A 16546-nucleotide genomic window follows, 5' to 3' on the forward strand; every position below is an offset into this window, starting at 1 on the left:
TCTGAAGCAAAAAGCAGTCAATATTTAATTATTGCAAACTGTAGAAAACAGTTAGCTTTAAAAAATTCTGAATACAATAACCACCTTAATATTCTACACTAAAAATCTGGTTTTTGGAAATGATGCATATGCTGTCTAAAGATGTATGGCAGAAACATGTTCTACCTCCTTGATATTAATTTAAATTGTTTTCTCTTTATGCATGCTGAAAGAAAATTCTCTCAGCTGATTATTTTAATATGAAATTGTGAAATCCTTAAGACTCATTTTTTTTCTATCCCTTTGTATGTTTGTATGTTTGAGAGATAGGAGCAGAAATTGAGCCTTAAATCAAGTATTGATTTAGATAGACTTTTAATCTGGTGCTTAAGCTCACTTGCTGACAAATACTAAGAATTTACAGTGGTAATTTAGGTTGATAATCTATTTCTAAATTACAGTGGAAAGAAAACTAGGTTAATGTAATGACCGTTTTGGACCATAGATTTTAATTTGGCTTCAAATTAGTGTTGATTTTTTCAACACTTTGCATGTTAAAATGTTTTTTAAATGCTTAAATGATCTGCATATTGTTTTCAGGCAGGAAGAGGAACGTGGTCGAGTGTACAATTACATGAATGCTGTAGAGAGAGATCTGGCAGCTCTGAGACAAGGCATGGGCCTGAGTCGCAGATCATCCACCTCCTCAGAGCCAACTCCTACTGTAAAAACACTCATAAAATCCTTTGACAGTGCCTCCCAAGGTAATTATTTGTGACCAGTGCAATAAGGTATGATTGTGCATGTGTTGACATGGTTACACTGAAAATACAAAATAACCTGGATGGATGAGTGGTGGGTGTGAAGAATCTTAGCTGAAGTAAGATCACCAGACTGAGTAACATGAATGATTCTTACTAATACACTTCAGCCGGAATTGCAATTGTTCAGTTACTGCTTGCAAATGAACCTTTGAGGTTACAGTTGTCCTTTTGAAGGTGGAATTGGCTTGCTGATTCCAGTCAGTAGATTCATTATTATCTGTACACAAGCATCCTAATGGCTTAGCTAATTCAAAGGTAAGTTTTTTACTGGACTGTCATGAGGTATAAGCAATGGATGAAACAAACCGACTTAAACTAGATTGCACAACAGATTGTTCACTGTGGTTAAGTGCAAGCATCCTTTTTTTGTCTTAGATTTTTCTTTACTGTCACATTGCCAATGACTCACATGCGAGGTGCTTTGATTCAATGTTCCCATATATTAGAAATACATAAACACATGTTACACACATAATTATAGCTGGAAGCACAGCTGATTTCAGCCTTACTATTAAAATGTGAACTTAATGTGCCAAAATAAGCATTCTGAAATCTAATAGCTAAAACCCAGTGTGTTTCTTTTAATAACCTAATTCTTATAGTCAAGGGGCTAATGAAAGTTAAAAATAAGGTCCAACTAGTATAATCTATTAAAAGACATAAGGACTGTTTTCTAAAATTAAAATGATCTCACTGTTAAGACAGTGGACTTTACTGTAACTCTGTGGTTGTGGAAACAAGTCCTGTTGTCCTTCTCTACAGATGAGCTGTATAAGGACTCAAAGTAATGATCCTGAAAAGAGAAACAGTTGGGTTTTAGCTTTGAGTGTATATGAGACCTTGTATGAATTAAAGTATTTCTCTTACCAGGCCTTTTGGCTTTGAATTTCATTTATAGTAATGTCACTGTAAGTCTCTGAAACAAACACCTTGGCTGGAAGTAGACTTATTACCAGAGAGACTTAGTCCTCTACTTTACGTGGCAAATCTGTTTTTCATGCTTATAACCAAAAAATGTGATAAGGTAAAGAGGCATCTCTGTGTTATTTGGCAATTCTGTAAGTGGTTCTATTTCCACTTCTCTCTTTGTTTATAGGTATTTACAGATTTTTGCATTCCTAGTGTTAGTTTAGAAGGCTTTTTTTAATCTGTTGTTGGATAAAGGTGCTTTCTTGCCAGGGTTTTTTGGTAAAATAATAAATCATCTCTTCCCTTCTTTTTCATCTTTTATTTCAAGCTGCTATCTGCCTTCTTCCTCAACATTTGTGTCTAATCATGCTGTTAAATAATCAGATGACTGGTTCACCGACTCACTCTTTGTCTATTTTCATGTATTTCCAAATATGTTATTTGCTTGTTCTCAATATTTCAGGGACTATATGTAGTTCCTGTGGTCTTTGATTGGAAATTAGAAAGGAGAAGCAGGTGGTATTAGGTCATATTTCTTTTCTTACTGGCAGACCCAGGAGCCTGCTACCATCTCTCTAATTATCTGAAGATCAGAAAACTAATGATGCCATCATTTACATCTGCCAGGATAATAGTGTACTGCACCTTAGCCTTGTCCACCCCCAGTAAACTTAGGTTTTTAACATAACATTCAAGACAAAATGAATGTCATTACAGAGGAGTAAATGTGTAGGCATACTTATGATTTTGCAGTCAATTACTAATTGAAATTCTGAAAGATATGAGCTGGTAAAACTAGCAATGTAAAATACAAGCTGAGAGTTTGCTGTAACAGCCAGTCTCCTGCTGCCCTGCAACAAGGTGCAGTGCTCACGATGGTTTCCTTTCCATGTTTCTCCTAGTTCCAAGCCCTGCTGCTGCTACAATTCCTCGCACTCCCCTGAGCCCAAGTCCCATGAAAACTCCCCCAGCTGCTGCTGTATCCCCTATGCAGGTAGGTGTTCAATTACTGCCCTTAATCCTTTGTAAAGAAGAGCATGTGGAACTACAGGTGGTCATATACAAATACTGATTGACTTTTTGGGGAAACAATGCTAAAATGTTGCCTCAAGTAAGTAATTACTAAAATGTTGAACTTAACAAGAGTATTTCTCTGAGAATTGTAGAACGGTTTAAGTTGGAAGGGACCTTAAAGAACATCTACTTCCAATTCCCTTGTATGGGCAGGGACACCTCCTACTAGAACAGGCTGCTCAGAGCCCCATCCAACCTGCCCTTCAACACTTCCAGGGATGGGGCAGCCACAGCTTCCCTGGGCAACCTGTTCTAGTGTCTTACCACCCTCACACTAAAGAATTTCTTCCTGATGTCTAACCTAAATCTTCCCTCTTCCAGTTTTAATCCAACACCCCTTGTCCCCCATATCCAGCCCCTTCAGGCACTGGAAGGTGCTCTAAGGTGTCCCCAGAGCCTTCTCTTCTCCGGGCTGAACACCCCCAAGTCTCACAGCCTGTCTCCATTGCAGAGGTTCTCCAGCCTTTGGATCATCTAGACTTGGCATAACTTGGAAGTTCTTGTTAAAAATTCCCAACCCTTACTATTCCTGTGCTACGGAGAAGTCTGGGAGGAAAACTTTGTCTGAATTCCTTAGTTTCAGAGTTGTGTTTGCCGGTTGTTAGTCCTGTGCCTGGCACAGAATCAGCAGTAATCCCCTTTGAGCAATGGAGAGGTCTGTGAAGAATCTGTCAGCAAACATTAGTATAAATGTGGGATACTTAGGAATGTTGCTTGGGCTTTTGATACCAGACCTGACCAGAGAGGAATGAAATAACTGTGAATTGATTGTCTTTGTTCGTTTTGTACTGACTGAGAGTTTGTCCAGTTGCTGATTGTACTGGGTATTTTGTCCTGTCCCCTCTGAAGCTTTGTCCATTTGCTCAGCTGCTGCAGGAGTCTGGGTACACTGAGATTGCATCATCAGTACATGAATGCTCAGCTTTGCTAGATCACTGCTGGCTTTATTGTCTCATTAGCTGTGTACCAAAACTTGTTTTTTTTTTACTATAGGTCAGCATAATGTTTTGGTAATAAATCTTCTCTGAAGAATCTATATCCGTATTGGCTTTTAGTGCTTTAGGAATAATACCTGAACAAAGTGACTGTTCTCATGTGCTCAGATTAGTGCAGCATTTATTAATTTAAGAGTGAATTTCATAAAACAAATAGCCTCAAAGCAAAGAGAGATAATTAAATTATTTTTTGAGAGCTTCTGCTGTTTCTTGTGGCTCAGTCACTCTTGACAGCAGTTTTCTAAACGAGTTAAATGTGACAGGCTCTCTGACAGATGCTTTGTTCCCATTATCTGTCTTTATATTTCTCTTTCTTTCTGTGCTCTTGTAGGAAGAGGCACACACTTAATCTCATGTTCTAGAAGGCTAGACCAGAGCATTGGCAAACTGAAGACTTTCTGATGAAGCCTGAGGCTTATTCCACTTTATTTACCTGTAAACTAGCCATGAACTGAAGTTATATCTGCAAACCTGCTCAGGTTTACAGCTCTTGCTTTGTTGTTCTCAAACTGCCAGAATTACTTGAATTTTTCATTCTACTTCTGGTATTGAACCAAGTCATTAACAGCTGGATCCTCATCAGTGGGAAACTGAATTGCCTAAAAACACAGGGGAGGGTGTGTAGATGAAAACAGCTTCTATTGTCTTTTAGAAGATAGGTGGTTTTCTTGAAAGTATTTGTAATTATCCAGAAGGCAACTGGGTTTTGTGACCTCAGTTATGTAAATTGCATTTAAATAATATTTTCTGCTCAAGAGAGGAGGGATTCAGGTTCAAAAACAATTTTCATAATCTTTTCCTTTTCTTTATTTTTGCATTATTGCCTTCACTTCTACTGTTGTATTCTATGCCATTTCTGTATAGTTTTTGTCAGAGGCTTTTGTACTTTTGCAATTGAAAAGCAAGATTTTAATAAGTAGTCACTGTGTGAATGGATCTATCAGCTCCCATCTTACTGAAGTCATCTATGGTTTTAGATCCTGAGTAAAGGTGGAAGGGTTGACCTCTGCATGGGTGTTGCAGCCCTCATTAATATAATCTCAGTTGCCTTTAAGTGCTGTCACAGGGAAAGTATTTACGTGGGCATCTGTTGAGAAACTAGCCCGATTTTGGTATTGTGATAAGATGCATTGGTTGCAAAATCTCAAAGTACAGATGCATCAATATGTGTCCTCTCTGAATTACACATATCACTTTATTTTTGTGTTGGACTGTGTCAGCAATTGCCTCGGTGTTGGGAAGTTTTTGTTGGGTTTGTTTGGTTTTCTTTACAGTAATAGGTGTATGTATAAGGAGAGACATTCTTGGATACACTTTTGCAATTGAGAACAAACAAACAAACCCCTTTCTGGCTTCAGGTCCAAGCCTGCAGTGGCACAAAGCTGTTATTTACCACAGGGCTTAGCAATACTGCAAAGCAATTTAGGAAGAGAGGCATGAAGAGAATGCTCTTCAGAATGTAAAAACAACCCTGCCGGGTTAACCCAAAGTTTAGCTGGTCTGGTATGCTGCTAAGAGTGACCAAAGCAGATGCCTAGGGAGGACAAGGCAGCTTATCTTCTGCTTTCCCTGAGTGCTTTCTTTTTCTATGCCATAGCTGAGGGACTCTGAAGTAGATATGGTTTCAGATGCAGTGGTCACCACTGAGTGTCCTGCTTTGCTTTGAGTGTATAAACTTTCAGGCTCCAAGCAGTTCAGTGTCAAAAGACTTGCATCTTAACTACTGAGTATGTGACAAACTGTGTTTATGTTGAAATTGCCATGTGTAGGTGCCTTGGTATGAAGTACTTGTTGAAGTACATACTGAAGTGTAAAGTGATCAGGAATCTGGTAGTAGTTGAGGAAGTAACTCTATCTCATCATCTTTAACCATATCTCTTACTGTAATTATGTTATACAGAGACTACTACATAAAAATATGGTTGACTCAGTGAATAATTTTCTTTATAAACCCCATTAGAAGTAGTTTTTACAGTTTTTAGCTTTTTCTTCTGCTAGACATCAAGTGTGGGATGGAGAAGAAGATCACGGATTGAAAAGCAGCTTTTGTAATTTCTCTCCCATCAGTAACCTCCATGAATGGCCTCAAAAGCAGCAATTCCTCCAAACTCTTGATCCTTTCATTTAGTTTTGAGGAGTTTGAACACTTGTGTAAAGGACGAATGTTTTAAAATTTATTTCTAGTTGAAGAAAGAAAGATATTTGTAAAGGGATTGATATGGGATCCATCCATGTTTGATTGCACATCAGATGTGTTTTGTTTTGTAAGTGAAATGAGGACTGGCTGATCTGCAGGTTCAACAACAGCTCAGTCAAATAGAAAAGGTAACATTTTGTAAAACGTTTCAGGAAAAATACCTCTCCAAGAGACTTGTGCACTGTTACTACTATAGAGATGTTGCTACACAGAACTAGATAAATATTACTTGGTTCATTTTCCTCTAATTTGCTAGGTATTAGTCACTACATGACTACTGGTAGTTGTAATAGTAAGATGTAATAAGGAACTGGCAAGAGTGAAGGTAAGCCCTGTCTGCAGTGTCAACAGGAGCAAAAAGACAATTCATTTTATAACAAGGAGACAAGACCAGTGCACAGCAAGTTATCAGTTGAGTAATACAACCACTTTCTGACAATATCCATAAAGGATGTTTGTTTTTAAGTGCTATCTGGAAGCTGAGAAAGTGATAAAGGTGGATGGTTCTCCAGCTCTGTGCCTGCTCTCTCCCTACTTCTGTTTCCTGGCTGAAGTTCTGCACTACACTGTCTTGTCATGACAATCCAAAAACTAGACAAAATGACAAAATTAAAGGTTTCTCTTTTATCTAACTCTGTTGTAGTGGTTTCCTTTCTGGGAGGAGGCTCTCACTTCGATAGTGTCCTTGTCCTTTATGTAAAAAAATAAAAAGACATGCCTAAGTGGGTGAAGTGAACTTAAAAGTTAGTACAAGTTTGAAATACCAGCTCTTATGTGGAGCTATTGTAGGCACTTCTATGCATGGTTCACAATTGCAGCCACTTTGATCTACATGTTTAAAGAATAATCTTTGCTGTGTGCATGCAGGATTTCTGATATATAAAGTGATAAAATTCTTCATGCTATATTTTGGAGTTGGATTCTTGGATAGTTGGCAGTTGTTTTGTCTATTTGATTTCTAGCACAAAAGCATAACTCTTGCTTGACTCTTAAGTAATGAGTAAGTAGCCCTGTAATTCTGCCTGTGCTGCAGGATGCTGCAAAATATATACTGTTAACTTTTTAATCACAGCTTTGGATTTGTCTGTCTTGCTTACATGATTTGGCATGAGAAACATCCAACCTTTAGTATCTTACAAAGATAAGGTTCATTTAACTTTCTCATTTAATCTTGGGCCAGATAGAGAGCTGGAAGAGTTTTCAGGATAAAAACATTACTGGACTGATTGTGATTAAATATAGGAATCTAATAGAAAGGACAAGGAGAATAAGAATGTACCATAATTTGCAACAGGCTCTTTGAAGTTATTAATTTAAAAAAGAATAATCATGGGTGGTCTTCTCTGAGTCTTCAGCAATGGAATATCAGTTTCAGTAAGTCTAAGGGTAACTATTGCATTGTAGAGTTCTTTTCTGTGATGCTAAAATGCTTATTTCAGTGCTATCCAGTGATTTATTATTGTGTGCAGGACTTAATGTACCTGTGATCATGTACTTACTCTTCAAGCTTCTAGAAGCCATGCATTTCTAATTATTTTACATAAAAATAGTGATGACAATACTTTTTTCAAGTTTACAGCAGAACAGAAATTAAGGTGACTTTAGAAAGAAAAAATGATTATGTTCATTACATATTTGACAAATACTTAACAAAATGTTTCTCTTCAGTTGTTCACAGAACATCTCAGTTACATAGGCTGTAACAAAAGCTGTTGACATTCTTCAATGGGGTTTTTCTTTTTAAAGGATAGTTTGTGTCACTACACCCAATACACCATTATCCTGATTTTCCTGGAAGAGCCACAAAGCTGTAAAGACATATGTTAATAACACAAATCAAACATTAAAATCTTGGTTGCATATAGGAGGTTGTATTAGTTTAAATAAACACATCAAGTTTAACCAGAACAGGTTTGTACAAATAAATATAAATTAAGGTGAAAATTAAAACAAAAACTACAAGGGAATTCACAACCTTCATTTGCAAGATTGGTTTGAGGAACAGTTTTAAGTTTAAAGGAGTAAATATTCTAATATCAATGCATAGTGTGTATGTACATTCACATTAGTCAAAGCAACAGGTAAAGAGGACACACTCTTTTTCACTACGTATTTTTAAAGGTTCTTGTATTGTTTTTTTTTTTAGTTCTTTTAAATCAGTAATACTGTGATACCTGAGTTTCTAAAAAGATTGTTTCTGCAAGTCCATATTTGTTTTTTATTTTCAGATTGTTTGACACAAGTATTTTTCCATTTCAGAGGCATTCTATAAGTGGACCAATCTCAGCTTCAAAACCCCTTGCTACACTGACAGACAAGAGACCAAGTTATGCTGAAATCCCTGTTCAAGGTAGTGATTCAAGTTCATTTCAAGTTTGTTTTAGCAATGCTATTAATAGTTTTTAAAAAATATTTTATATACTTCAGTATCCAAAGTATTATTACATTATAGACTTATTACCATAACATTTTCATAGAGTATATTTTAAGTTCAAGTTTTTACTACTTGTGTTTCATCACATATGTTAGCGTATCATAAAGAAACTTTTTAAAATTTTTAACAAAACCATGATTGCATCCTGATAACTCAGCATTATTCTGTTGGTTTATAATATGTGCATAAGATCACTTGCAAAATCAGGACAGGATGATTTCAGCATTATGTCTTGAAACTGTCTTCCAGATATTAAAAATACACACTTCTGGGGTTACATTATGTGGCTGGGGATAGTTTTCCCCCTATATGAAATAGGGATGATGGTTGGCATTGCATGTGAATAACAAAATATAAACTTACCAAGTATTGAATCTTCAGAAGCCAAATGAAAAAAAATTAATGGGATTAAATTGAATGTTGATTTATCTCTTTTCCAATATTTCCCTGTCCTGTGAACTTTGTTTTGTCTCTCAAAACACTGCTCACAATGTGCTCTTCCTGTGAGAATGAATGGCTATCATGTGTTGGGTGTAACTCCCTGATTTATGCCTGCTTTAGGGCTTTTTTTTGGTGTAGATGTTTCTCAAGATAATCCCCATATGACTCCAGGCTGAATATTTCCTCTCCATTTGGTATTCCTGAGGTCTGATGCTTTCTGAAGGGTTGGGTGTTGTTTTTTGTTGGCTTTTTTTTTTCTGTAACACTTCATAATAGTCTGTATGTGCCAGATTTCCTTCTTGCTTTTCTTGAATGCATATTGAGGTTATTTGTACAATGCAGCTGGAGTTTTAATTTTAGAAACTGATATTTTTAGGAACATCGAAATGCCTTTCCAAGAAGATAGTTTGGGATTCTTTAATTGTTATAGAGTTCATGGGTAGATATAAGCTTAAACACAAAATGAGTGGTAGGCTTTATATAGTTTTTCTGTTTTCATTATAGTCAGTTAATACAGGAGCAGGACTGCATTCCTGTAGAGAATGTGCCAGACAGAATTCATGTTTACAACTGTATATATTTTGGAAGTATTTTTGTAACAATGTATATTTCTTATGTCACATTTTCAGCTGTTGAGTGGGGTTTCACTTTTTCTATCCTCATCCTTCATTTTTATGGGGTTTTTTGTATTCAGATTACTCCCTTCTAAGTGTTTGTACATAGGATTATTTAAACCTTTTGTTTGCAGTCTAAAGGTTTTATTTGAAGTAAGCTTTCAGTAATAGGAGATAGTTTTGATTTGATGCTGCAGAATATTAATATTATCATAGTGATTGACAGTAGCCAGAACAAAGCTTTCCCTTACAATATGTGAAGCCATCTTTTTGTTTTGGTTTTGTTTTTTTAATATAAAAAAAAAACAAAAATATAATATAAAGTTTTTTTAATATAAAAACAAACCAGAGGAAAAAAATAATTAGGGACAAAACAGTCTGCTTTACCAATCCACATTGTGAATGACATATTGGACATTTTTCGCCATGTGCTAAAAGGGGGTCCCTTGTTCAGGCTTTTGGTTTAACAATTATTTTTTTTTATAAACCAAGGCAAGTGGATTAGTAAGAGGCCTTAGGGAAAAAGGATTAAGAAGGTCATGGTGTATTCATAGTGAACTTTATTGATAATGAGCAAATTTAGGCCTTAGCTTTCATGAAGATAAAATCAGTAGCACTCACTGAAGGAGCCAAACTCAGGCACTGGTAGACAGTATTCATGGCTTGTACCTAAATATCTTAAATATAACTGGAGCCTCTGTTAATTATGTTCTCTCTTTTCCTTTGTCCAGAACATTTGTTGAGAACATCTTCTACCAGCAGGCCAGCATCTTTACCAAGAGTACCTGCTATGGAAAGTGCCAAATCTATTTCTGGTAATATCATGGTTTTTAGATGATAAGTTAAATTGGGAACTCTCGTTTCATCACTGTACTTGGAGATTTACTGTACTTTTTCAAGAGGGAGCTTTGTTCTTCATACCACCAAGCTCTTGTCAAAAAAACTCTTAGTAGAGGTTTGGAACAGCTTATTTTTCAGTGTTCAAGTTTTCTATTGAAGTATTTGGGGAAAGAAACTAAAGTCCAAAGGTTAAATAATATTCCATTTTATTGCATCATGTGGAACTAAGATTTTTTTTCAGTTGCTTGTCTAGTGTCCTTATTGTTGCATATATAGACTTGCATCGATGTGCCAGACAGATGAGTATGAATCCTGTATGGAACAGTGATCTCTTTGTCATCTTTCCTAGTATTACAAATAATTTTGGTGTGCAAAGTATATGTGAGGAAAGAAAATATTCCTGGTTGTGTTTTAATGCTTGCATGTAGATTATTTTTTTTTATGTGAGTAAGGCAGAAAAGCATATTATCATTTTTCAATTAAGCAATTCTGGTTTTGTTTGTGGAAATAATTATTGTCAATGGTTTAAAATGGGAAGATTGTCCTTTTTAGGTAACAAATACATCATTATACATTATCTAATGCATACAAATGTTCTTTGCATATTACCTAGCAAAACTTCTGAAGAAGTTAAAGATGTTATGTTTGCAAATGATAAATCTATGAGCATTTTCCCACTTAGTGTCTCGAAGAAGTAGTGAAGAAATCAAACGGGATATCAGTGCACCTGATGGAGCATCTCCAGCATCTCTTATGGCAATGGGTACCACCTCACCACAGCTGTCACTCTCATCTTCTCCAACAGCATCAGTCACCCCTACAACCCGAAGTCGAATAAGGTGAATGATTTCACCTAAATAAAGGTGAAAACCTTTTTTTGTGGTGCACTGAAATGCGTTGATTTCCCAGGTATCTGTCTGCATCTATCTGGTGTACAAAGTTGGCACTAAGGCTGCAGATGCTACTGCTGCCCATACAGTAACAATCTTCAATAATCTCTGAGAGCTTCAGAAAGTGCTTCTGCAGATGAGTGTGTGTTCTAAAAGTTAGAGCAGAAGTTAGGCTTTTTAGAGCTTATGAGGTTGATACCAAAACTTTATGTTCCGCTAGAAACCCAAGCTATGTCACTAAGTAATAGCCTCATATCAGTTCAGAATACCCTGAAGCCAAATTCAAGAAAGGAGTTTATGGCACAGTGAGCAAATTTTTCAGAGTGGCTTGGACCCAGGAAGACTGCATGATAAACCTTAACTTCTGTACTCACAGCTGAAGACTAGGTCTTAACTCCAGACACTGCCAAGTCTTCTACATAGCCATGAGTGAATGGGCCTGGGCTACTTGTCCCACAGACAAAATCATAGTGCAAGTCTAAGGAACCAATGGTCAGGCAAGCCCCTTTCACTAGTAAGGTAGAAAGAGAAGTCTGTGACAGATTTAAAACTTTTCCTATCTGTAGTGTTACCAGTCAAAGGACTTCAAAGTATTTAAGCCTCATACTATGCAAGTGAAGTGTGTATTTAGCCCTGCTTCATAGATTGGGAAAATGGCAGGCAAAGGTTAAATGACTTTCTCAAGACCATTTAACACAGACCTTCCTGACAAAGCTTTTGTACAGTGGAAATATTAAACTCATTAATGTTCTGAGACATTTGCAATATGTAATAATTACATTATGAAATTGTAAAGTTATTTGCGGCTGTGGGTGTTACTGAAAATTATTTCCCTGACATCAGCTGGGGCATGCCTCAGTGCTGCTCTCCTTTCCCTGTGCAGAAATTAAATTGAATTTGGATCTGTGGGTTCTTTACCAGCAGCAATTAATACTGTGTGTTAGCATCTAAATTTAGATCGAGTACAACCAGAAAAAAAAAAAAAAAAGACTAAAACACATGTATATGAAATTTGAGCTGGTAATGCATGAAATTGCAGTGATGGCAGCCTGCAGACTGTAGGAAACAGTGTGGCATTTAGTGGTAAAATTGTGCAGTTAAAGTTACAATCATTACTGTGCCACCCAACTATTGACTGCAATGCTAAGCACTACAAGAAGACTCGGCAGTGGAAGCTGCAGCTGTGGGTGTGCACAGCCTTTGAAACTGTCCTCAGAATGGCACTGCTGGCCTTTAGTTTATGTGATCAGGTTTCTCTTTTTCCCCCTACCTTTTGCTGAAAGTTGTTGTAAAATAAACCTTACTGTAGTTCACTGAAACAGATACTTGCAGCTTACAATTTCCTATTGTAATTGGAACTTCATTGGCTTTTCGATTTGGAATACAGCTGACCTAAAATACTAACTTTTATATGACAAAACCATTTCTTTATAACTGATGAGAAAAATACACCAGTTTGGAATGTTGAAATAGGTACTGATTTAAGAACTGAAGTACAGAATTTCTTGAAGCAGCTTTCTGGCTGTGTGGTACCAATGAAATTAGATACAGTAACCCATTCAGATAATTTTATTTATTTCATATTTAAAATACACCATTAGCAACTTCCTTACGTTCAGTCTCTGGGATAAGCAGGTTTGAAGGCTTACAATGCTGTCTTTCATGCTGAAAGGTACTTACCAGTTCCTGTTTATTGTTCTGCTCTGCATGTGTTTTCATGGATGTTTCAAATGTTAGCTCTTTTCTGGTAAAGAGATCCTTCTAATGTAAGACTCATGAAAAACTGGCCAACTCAAATATCTTTGTTTGTTTCTTCCCCAGTCTTTCCTTAAAAGAAAAAATTACTCTAAGCTTGACAGACTCCAAGTGAAATTAATTGATAGCTTTTATTGGTTGTTTAACATTCTTATTTGAAAAAAAATGAATATTTTTTGTGCCAGTTTATCAAATGGCAGATCAACCTAGCTAGATCTTCTCCCCCTTTTTTTAAGAACTCCAGATCTCAGGCAAGTGTTCTGTTAGTAATGGCATGCTGCTAGTATGCAAACTTCTTGTTTCAAGGTGACATTTGTAATCAGCCGTGAGATGCAAAAGAGATAGCATCGGTTTATTCTCTTTCTAAATACAAAATAAAGTCACTTGAGTTTGCTTAATGGTTCAAGCTGGAACTTACCACGTTGTGAGTTTGATATTCTGAACTCTTAGAAAAAATATCATTGAGGGTGACAAGCCTAGGAGAAAATGTTGAATTTAAAGGAAAATGGATGATTTGCTAATGGCAAAATTACTCCAGAATAACTCTGAAAGTGTCTGCAGGTATTTCTGTGTATTCTGTTTTTCAGTCTGAAGTGCTGTACCCTAATACTTCCACTGTGACAATAGTTTGTCCTTCTTTTAAGCTTTTACAATATTTCTGCTGCAAAAGATAAGTTACAAGCTCCAAGTTGTGCTTTTGCCTTGTTCCTAGGGAAGAGAGGAAAGATCCCTTGTCTGCCCTGGCAAGAGAATATGGAGGATCCAAGAGAAATGCCTTGCTGAAGTGGTGCCAGAAAAAAACAGAAGGCTATCAGGTAACTGCAGAGCTGTTGAATGCAGCATACTTGTAGCTGCAGCACACCAGAAGCTGCCAATGGCATAAACCAGGTGCTCCACAGTTGACTGCATAGATTGCAATGGCACTGGTATGTACTGTACTCTCTTCTTGGAACACATGCTACAAGTCCTAACCTAGCTAACATTAATAGCTCTTTAGTTACTTTGCTCCATGTTGATAATACTTTTTTTTTTTTTCCTCTTAAGGGAACAGCTGACCTCTTACTGAGGCACTTTAAAGCAGCCTTTTCCAGGCTGCACTTTTGAAACTGTAACTGAAACTTAGCAACTCAAAGTTAAAATTAATGTTTCCCAAATGCAGTTAGTGTAATTTCTCAGATTTCAGAGGTATTTTTTGATAGCTTATTAGTTGTAGGGTTGGGGGTTTTTTTGGATCTTTCAGTGTGCTCTGATTTAGTCTCTATTTACAGACAGCTTGTTTTTTGAAGGTTGCATTGTCTTGCATTTTGTACTTGGCTTTCTGCTGCAGTTCCAGACTTCTTTTTTTCAGTTAGTCCAAGCGTTATCAGAAGCCAAAAGAACTAACAAGATAACTATCCAGAGTTCTCCTGATTACATTATTTTTCCAAAAGAATAGTGGCTTCAGCAAACTAAACCAGGATGTTAATAGTCTGACCATGATGTATTTGTTTGGTTAACTTGTATTGAAAGTGTTTTGAGTTCCCAACACAATCCTCAGTTTAAGAACTTTACTCTTTCCATGACTTGAGACTCACAATGCAGGAGGAAGTTGAGAGCTGCATAACAGGATGATCGCCCATCCATAGGAAAAGTCGTCTTCCAGTACAATGGACAGGCTTGGGATATAAGCCCTCCCCCTCTTCCTGTGGCACATCTAGTACTAAATTGTGCTATTTCTGAGGATAAGCTTCTTTGTGGAAAGTGTCTTTCTCCTTCCCCACATTTTAAAAAAAGGCAGGATGTTGTATTTCTTTATAAATCCTCTAAAACTGAATGCAAAAATATTTTCCTGTTGTCTTGAAATGAAAGATGAATTTGACAGCTTCCTTATCTGTTTAGGAAAAGCAACAGAAACTATTCCAAACTTTTCATTCTGTAGTTGTGTGCACATGCAAGAACATGCTTTGGTTTATGTCGATTGCTGCTTATAATTACTTGAGTTTTATAAACACTAGTAGAAGAATAGATTTGCTGACTTGCTGTACTTGCTTCAACAACTTTAGTATGGTTCTGTGCTACTGAGAACCATAGCATATCGCATCTGTACAATCAATGCATGGCTTCTTTTGAAAAAGGAAGATAATATCAGGAGGTTATATTAAGTTAGTTTTTTGAGATGCATGTCTTTTGCTTTATGCACACTCATTTTTCATTTCTTTGTTGAACAGAATTTGATTATTTTCAGCATCCCTTGAAACTCAATTCTGGTTGAACACCATGTTAGTGGTGTTCTAATGTTTTAAACATATCCAGCATTATATTCATTGTGAGTAGTGCTTATCCAGCTTTCTGGCTTCTCAACAAAATTATCAATACCAGATAAGGATTTTTATTTTTTTTAATTGAAGCTTCACTTGGTTTTAATTTTATTTGAAAGCTCATGGATTCAAAACTGACAGGCTGTAAATAAGCATCGGAATAATGAACCTCTCCCTTCCTCATTCAATCCTACTTAAGGTACTCTAGCTCTCCTCCTCCTTCCTCATCACACAAAATTGCCAGAGTACCTTTTATCCCAAGCATTTCCCATCATTGTAAGGTCTACTTTTCTTCTTTGCCACTGTTTACTTTTCTTTGGCTTAGCATCTGGGCAAGAGCCAGTATGTGCTTTTCAGAGGTACCTGCCTGCTGGCTGACCAGCCATCAGCTGCCCCTTAGCTGCTGTGGGAGCCACACAGAACAGAGCAGTCCTAAATATCCCAGCCTTTTCCTCTGTGGGAATAGCAGTAGGTCCACTTTCTATCTGGTCACCAATTTCTGGCCTCTAACGAATTTCAATCAATGTTAGATATTAATTAGTCACAAATATAGCAGGTTAAAGGAAAAATACTTGTAAATTGAGTCTGTAATGAGTTCTAAAAATTACCTGGAAGAGTTTAAGAAAAATAGGAAAAGGAAGTCTTAGAATACTTTTGTTGATTTTTTTCTATTCATATTATATTGTTTCTAATGCAAATCTAATAAACTACCAAACCTAATAAACTATTTAAGTAAAACTCAGCCCTGCAAGCCCCTATTTTTCAAGTATGTCTTTGCCAACATGTAAAGATATGTTTACTTCTTTATGAGTTGTCAACAACAGTCACTTTTTTGGTTATATCTTGCAGCTGTATTTTTTTATGCATGCATACATATTTCTAGAAAATTATTTTAGCTGTCGGTGTTTCACAGAGAAGGTAGAACTATGCATACTGAGCTAAAGCCTCATTTCTCACAGAGCCATGGTTGCATCTGGCATTGCTTTACCCCTTTCAGGATTATATTTTGCAGTGGATATTGGAGAATAGTTGAATTTCTGGGTTATACATAGAATAATAAATAGTAATCGCACAAACAGCCAGATACAAATCTTAATTTCAAAAATTTTATTTGAAGTCTAGAGAGTGAGCTGCCAGTGGCTTAAAATGCTAAAAGCAAGATATGGAGAAGCTGGTTTACCTTTATTAATGAGCAGCAGCGGAGGGATTAAATGCTGTTCCCTTTGGAGGCCAGCTCTAGTTCTTGAGCTGCTTCTTATTCCATGTGTTGAAAATTCTAAAGATGAAAAAAACCCAC

General features: G+C 36.5%; 1 protein-coding gene across 3 annotated transcripts in view; it reads left to right on the top strand.

Moving 5' to 3' along the window:
• SPECC1L (sperm antigen with calponin homology and coiled-coil domains 1 like) overlaps positions 1-16546 on the top strand; it is a 67014-nt gene that overhangs the window by 32069 nt on the left and 18399 nt on the right. For all 3 annotated transcript variants that reach the window (XM_051633860.1, XM_051633859.1, XM_051633861.1), the window contains 6 exons: positions 580-743; positions 2615-2706; positions 8238-8328; positions 10199-10282; positions 10990-11146; positions 13665-13767. In XM_051633860.1, coding sequence (XP_051489820.1) covers positions 580-743; positions 2615-2706; positions 8238-8328; positions 10199-10282; positions 10990-11146; positions 13665-13767 — 691 coding nt within the window. The remainder of the gene's footprint in view (positions 1-579; positions 744-2614; positions 2707-8237; positions 8329-10198; positions 10283-10989; positions 11147-13664; positions 13768-16546) is intronic.

Source organism: Apus apus, chromosome 16 (genome assembly GCF_020740795.1).
Source record: "Apus apus isolate bApuApu2 chromosome 16, bApuApu2.pri.cur, whole genome shotgun sequence".
Classification (NCBI taxonomy): domain Eukaryota; kingdom Metazoa; phylum Chordata; class Aves; order Apodiformes; family Apodidae; genus Apus; species Apus apus.